The sequence below is a fragment of the Sinocyclocheilus rhinocerous genome, unplaced genomic scaffold (assembly GCF_001515625.1).
Source record: "Sinocyclocheilus rhinocerous isolate Xijiao unplaced genomic scaffold, SAMN03320098_v1.1 scaffold5, whole genome shotgun sequence".
Lineage (NCBI taxonomy): Eukaryota > Metazoa > Chordata > Actinopteri > Cypriniformes > Cyprinidae > Sinocyclocheilus > Sinocyclocheilus rhinocerous.
This window is the reverse complement of record NW_015661874.1, coordinates 543,997-550,253: the sequence shown is the minus strand read 5'-3', so window position 1 is coordinate 550,253 and position 6,257 is coordinate 543,997. Positions and strand designations below refer to the sequence as shown.

The window sequence follows — 6,257 nt, the reverse complement described above, 5'->3', positions numbered from 1 at the left end:
TTATTATTTGTATTATTATTATTATTTTATCTAAATGAATTGTTAATAAAGGCAATTATATCTCACAATTTAGCAGAATAAAGTCTTCCAGAATGACATGTCATGAGGATAAATATCTGTCTTTTCTTCTATTTCAGACCACATTGCTACATTTCTGGGAGAAAACCTCTCACACTATGGCTGCTATTCATGAGAGCTTCAAAGGCTGCCAGACTCATGAGGCTTCAGCGCTGGGGGTGAGAGCTTTCAGAAGAAATGAATCTCAGATTTATTCATATGGATGTGTGTATTTACTTTCATGGCTCTCATTTTGTGTTTAAACTATAAAATAAGTTTGTATCATTTTTCAGTGAGATTTGGATTTGTTTCTGATGTTTTTAGTATTTAAAAGAAAGATGATTTTCTTACGTTTTATATTTACATTTATTTATTTATTTAGCATAGCAAATTTTGGAAAAAAAATACACTACTTTTTGAAATGTTTGGGGTCAGTAAGATTTTACTTTTATTCAGCAAGGATGCATGAAATTGACCAAAAATGACTCATAAAGTTACAAAAGATTTTTATTTTAAATAAATGTTATTTTGAACTATTATACTTTTCAATAAAAATATAAAGCAGCACAATTGTCTTCATAATTAATAATAATAAGAATTGTTTCTTGAGCAGTAAATCAGCATATTAGAATGATTTCTGAAGGATCGTGTGACACTGAAGACTAGAGTAATGATGCTGAAAATTCAGCTTTGATCACAGGAATAAATTATATTTTAAGATATATTCAAATCGAAATATTATTACAACTTAAAATAACTGTTTTCTGAGTTTTTACCATATTTTCGATCAAATAAATGTATGCTTGGTCAGAATAAGAGACTCTCGGCAACCCCAGACTTTTGAATAGTAGTGTGTGCTACAGACTGAGGTTTGGATGTCTCCCTTCTCAATTATGATATCCTTTTGATATTGTCAGTAGCAGAGAAATGTTTTCACATGATATGGGGCAAGTTGTCACAACAGGAACCTGCTGCTTATTGATTATTCATCCCAAAATAGGCTTTTGCCTCCGATTTGTGATCAAATAAAAACTGTTAAGTTTAGTAAAAACTCACCCATCCTCGTTTAGACAAACAAGCAGTGATATTACGATGCATGTCCAACAAATCTGTTCATCTGTCGTGTCTGATACTCCAGGGTTCAGATCAAGCTGCAAAGAAAAAGGTAAAGAAGAAAACGAAGGCAAAAGCAGACGATGACGAGACGAGTCAGAATACAGATGAAACGTAGAAGCCTCATTTCGTTTTTATTTTGATGTGTGATATGTGACGCTGGACCACAAAACCAGTCATAAGGGTCAATGTTTAAATAAGCTTTCCATTGATGTATGGTTTGTTAGGATCGGACAATATTTGGCCGAGATACAACTATTTGAAAATCTGGAATCTGAGGGTGCAAAAAAATCAAAATATTGAGAAAATCGCCTTTAAAGTTGTCCAAATGAAGTTCTTAGCAATGCATATTACTAATCAAAAATTAAGTGTTAATATATTTACAGTAGTAAATTGACAAAATATCTTCATAGAATATGATCTTTACTTAATATCCTAATGATTTTTGGCATAAAAGAAAAATCGATCATTTTGACCCACACAATGTATTTGGCTATTGCTACAAATATACCCCAGCGACTTACGACTGCTTTTGTGCTCCAGGGTCACATATTAACCTCTAATCACTTATGTCTTCTCTTCCAGGCTTATTTCAATTGAAGAAGAAACTCTGAGCAGTAGCCTCATGCAAACAGGTAAAGCTTTCATAAAAACGGAATTTTATCCATATGACACAATAATTGAATTCAACATTGTTGAGCAGTGACTTTGCACTGTATATACAGGAAATGATGACACTTTCTCTGGCGGTCAGGAGCAGGATGGCTTGAGTTTGTTGAATGAGATCCTGGGCAGCAGTTCTCTGGAGGACGGGGGTTTCTCACAGGAATGGCGTGAGGTGTTTGGAGAAGATGATCCGACCGGCAGTAGCAGAGCAGAGACGCAGCCGCCCGAGGACGAGCCCGCTTTCTTTCTGCCTTCTACTCTACTCGACCAGAACATGAACGACCTACAGTCCACAGTCTCAGGTCTGCAGAAACATGATCTAACAGAAAGTCTGCTTCACTCTGCAGCTTATTCTGGACATGAACTGTCCACTTAGACACGAACAGACTGAAATCTGTATCTTCTGTCTGAAATAGATGATATAATAATAATAGATCATCATGAAACAAACTATACACTACAGTTCAAAAGTTGGGGTTGGTACGATTTTTTAATGTTTTTGAAAGTATGCTCACCAAGGCTGCATTTACTTGATCAAAAATACAGTAAAAACAGTAATATTGTGAAATATTATTACAATTTAAAATAGTGTTTTATATTCAGTTATATTTTAAAATGTATTTTATTCCTGTGATCAAAGCTGAATTTTCAGCATCATTACTCCAGTCTTCAGTGTCACATGATCCTTCAGAAATCTATTTCTATTATTTTTTATTATTCTAATATGCTGATTTGCTGCTCAAGAAGCATTTACTATTATCAGTGTTGTGCTGCTTAATGTTTTTGTGGAAACCATGATGCGTGTTTTTCAGGATTCTTTGATGAATAGAAAGTTCAAAAGAACAGAATTTATTTGAAATCTTTTGGAACATTATTTCTTAACTGTCACTTTCGGTCAATTTAATATGGAAGCCCATTTCCCCCCCAGACAAAACAAACAAACAAACAAAACAAACAAACAAAACAAAACAAACAAAACAAAACAAAAAAACAAAAAACAAAAAACAAAAAACAAAACAAAACAAACAAAACAAAACAAAACAAAACAAAACAAAACAAAACAAAAAATTCTCACAATTGTAAAAAAAAGAAAGAAAAAAAGTCAGAATCGTGAGATGTAAACTCAAAATTATGAGATATAAACTTGGAATTGCAAAGGGGGAAAAAGTCAGAATTCTGAGTTTACATTTTGTAATTCTGACTTTGAATTGCAAGTAACAAAAAATCACAGTTCATCTTTTTTATTTTTTGTTCTGTGGTGAAAATGGGCTTCCATAATTTAATGTGTCCTTGCTGAATAAAAAAAAAGTATTATTTTCTGACCCCAGACTTTTGAATGGAAGTGTACATCTACTGTAAATGCTTTTGAATATTGTCTGTATTACAGGTTGGACAACAGCCATTCCACAGAATAGTCCTGAAAACTCATCTGTAGCAAGTCAAATCTCTTCCAAATCTGCAGTGAAAGGTAAATATGATAAGAGCTATTTATAATATGTCAGTCACATCCAGTTTTGAGAGTGTAAACAGAGAGAGATTAAATAATAAACTAAAATTATAAATAAAACTGATTGGCCACATTTCAGATTTGATTTCAGACCAAATATTTACACCCCAAACCTTAGGTTGTATTTTTGTATATATTACAATGCATCTTTACAAACAAACAAATAACGTATCATTCTAATCCTTTTTTTTTTGTATTACAGATACTTCAAAAGATCTCTCTGCTTGGTTCAATCTGTTTGCCGATCTGGATCCGCTGTCAAACCCGGATGCGATCGGCCGAACCGATGAGGAACACGAGCTACTGAACGCGTAATCTGTCCTGTTACAGCTGCACTTTATCGCTCTTGTGGCACAAGAGGCCTACAGACGCCTGCACTGGACAGATAGCAACACTGGTTTCTCTATGCCATAGCAGTTAACCTTCATTATTTCATGAATAAACACTTGCTGCCAAAGGAAACTAATAATCATCACTCTGGCCTTGATTCTTTTCCATTTGCTAGTATTGTCAAGGCAGTTTGAATTGCCATAACAATGCGGATTTTCTTGTATTACATAAATGTATATACTACTGACACATTATCATTATCAGCAACAGTAAGTAGTTTGGGTTTGCATGTTGTGATATTGCACGATTTCAGATTTTTTTATTGTTATTTCTTTTAAATGTCATCTTGATCAGTTCAGAAATTAAAATAATTATATAAGAAAATAATTTAGTGCCGTCAACTAAAACTAATGCTGCATTTCAGAAGCCTTAAATATGAGAGGACTTTATTACAGTCCTTCAATTAATTTATTTTCATGAATATTATATATTATATTATGGAAACTTCACCTGATGTGAAAGCAGCTATTAATAGGTCAAGGTGTACATAAATTGAAGATGTTAAGATGTATGTTTATGTTATATAAAGCAACTGTGCTCACTTTTTACAGGCTGGGTTCTGGAAGTATTTTTCTGGAAAAGCATATATGATAAATAATAAAACAACAGGTATTCATTGTATGTTTGCTGAAAGGTGAAACATTATGAGAGACAATTAATGGGATTTTTACTTGCAGAACTTGGCTATTATACTCTATTATTTTTGTCATGCATACCAATCAAACTTTGGTAAAACAGTTACGTATCTTGTTGGTTAACTGTATTTCTTAGTGTTTGTGTGCCTGAAACATGATTCCCATGTACTTACAAATTACCGTTCACCATACATATTGTTACATGCAAGTGCAATAAAATGTAATCAAGATTTGTAAATGTGATTCCACAATACGCAGTGGGACCAAAAGGCCTTACTGAAGTCAGTTCTTATCAGTGCTTTACAAGACAAAGTAAAATATGCATCATAATAAATCATATCCCACTACACCAAATAATGCCATACAATTTTCAATATTTTGTGTTGTACTCATGTGTTTCTTCCATTTGTAATATGGCTGTAACCCTGAATGGCATGAAATGAATAAAAGCAGCTTAATTTTATCCAGTAGTGGGACTATACCTTTTATAATATACATACACAAATGACATGCTGCTAACTAGAAACGTTCCTTTAAAAATATTTCGAAAGAAAATTATTTCAATTATTCCCAGAAGAAAGAAAATTCTGTTCCCCGTTTCTATAGTAAGATTTAACATTTTCATGACTATTAGTTTTCATACACAAATTACCGGTACATTTTTTTTTTTTTGATTTTATTTAGAATGTTCATAGCTGTTTAATACGAACATTAAAAATCCCTGACCCAACCAATTATATGCAGTTTAAAAAATAGGAAGCACATCGTTGTAGTAAAAAACAGAGAAATGAATGCAAATATTATATCTTGAAAAATGTCACTTTAATGTGAGCATCCAGCAGTCATATTTATACACCATAACAGTGTCACATGAATCAAAGAGGCTAAAAACACAAAGCCATACTGTTCAATAAACGTATGGATGTTAGGGCTGAGCAGCATATAGAATATGTGCAATATATTTGCAATCCTTTTGCTGGCAACATAATGACTGGGTGAAATTTCATTTCTTCTACAGGAAAAAAACAAAATCATCAAAATACTAAAATATTGAAATATAGTTAATTAGCTATATCGTCCAGCCACAGAGTTATGTGTTAAGGCATGAAGCAGATTTTTGGCTGTTGGCCTGTTGATTATCTGTCGTATCTAATGCGTTTTACCTGGTTAGTAGGATGTGCTGTAAGGTTAAGTAAAGATTTGTGCATTCCAGCAGAATTACATGAAACCCCAAGACAAAGTTCAACATGATGGTCCTTTTGGACAACCATTAGCAAGTAATACATTTCCTAGAAAATCCCTAGAAAAGTCAGCTGTTTGAGATCTGAGCTGTGATTGGCTAACTGAGCAGCAGGCACTTCCTAATACTGCAGCATTCTGACGACACGGGCCGCAGCGGGAAGCTGTTTTGTACTGAGGCCTCTGTAAATGGACCAGACGTCTGTCCTGAAGTTTGAGTATCCAGTGAACTGGGGCGAGCAGCATCATCTGACGGGAAAAGAGATGAACACAGCAGCTTCACTGGACAGAAGGCCGAGCCGCTCGGAGTGAAGTTCACCTTGTTTCTGTCTGGGCAGGAGAAAATGGGAAAGCCTTGTGTTCTACAAGTGCTACAAAGAAAAAAAAAAAATATGAGAAGATCAAGAAACGTAGTTATATATATATAAACTCATCTCGCTCCTTCCTAGTGTTTGTCCCGCACTGGTGTACACAGTGTATACATACATGCATATATGAATATATATATACATACATATATATGTTTATACATAAGTTATACAAAATGTATATATGTATATATAAATGTTTATACATGCCTATATGAATATATATATATATATATATATATATACATACATATATATTAGTATATATTAGTGCTGTCAAAC

The 6,257-nt window shown here is 33.5% G+C and overlaps 2 protein-coding genes across 2 annotated transcripts in view; one reads left to right on the top strand and one right to left on the bottom strand.

Annotated features, from left to right (window-relative positions):
- LOC107726695 (islet cell autoantigen 1-like) overlaps window positions 1-3,956 on the top strand; it is an 8,475-nt gene extending 4,519 nt beyond the window's left edge. Inside the window, exons 9-13 of the mRNA XM_016536382.1 lie at window positions 1,196-1,284; window positions 1,756-1,805; window positions 1,896-2,138; window positions 3,224-3,304; window positions 3,546-3,956. Of these exons, the coding sequence (XP_016391868.1) occupies window positions 1,196-1,284; window positions 1,756-1,805; window positions 1,896-2,138; window positions 3,224-3,304; window positions 3,546-3,658 (576 nt within the window). The 3' untranslated portion in view covers window positions 3,659-3,956. The remainder of the gene's footprint in view (window positions 1-1,195; window positions 1,285-1,755; window positions 1,806-1,895; window positions 2,139-3,223; window positions 3,305-3,545) is intronic.
- A 1,290-nt stretch (window positions 3,957-5,246) lies between these two features.
- The window catches only part of LOC107726645 (glucocorticoid-induced transcript 1 protein-like), a 12,158-nt gene continuing 11,147 nt past the window's right edge, over window positions 5,247-6,257 (bottom strand). The window contains exon 6 of the mRNA XM_016536306.1: window positions 5,247-5,992. Within this exon, the coding sequence (XP_016391792.1) occupies window positions 5,708-5,992 (285 nt within the window). The 3' untranslated portion in view covers window positions 5,247-5,707. The remainder of the gene's footprint in view (window positions 5,993-6,257) is intronic.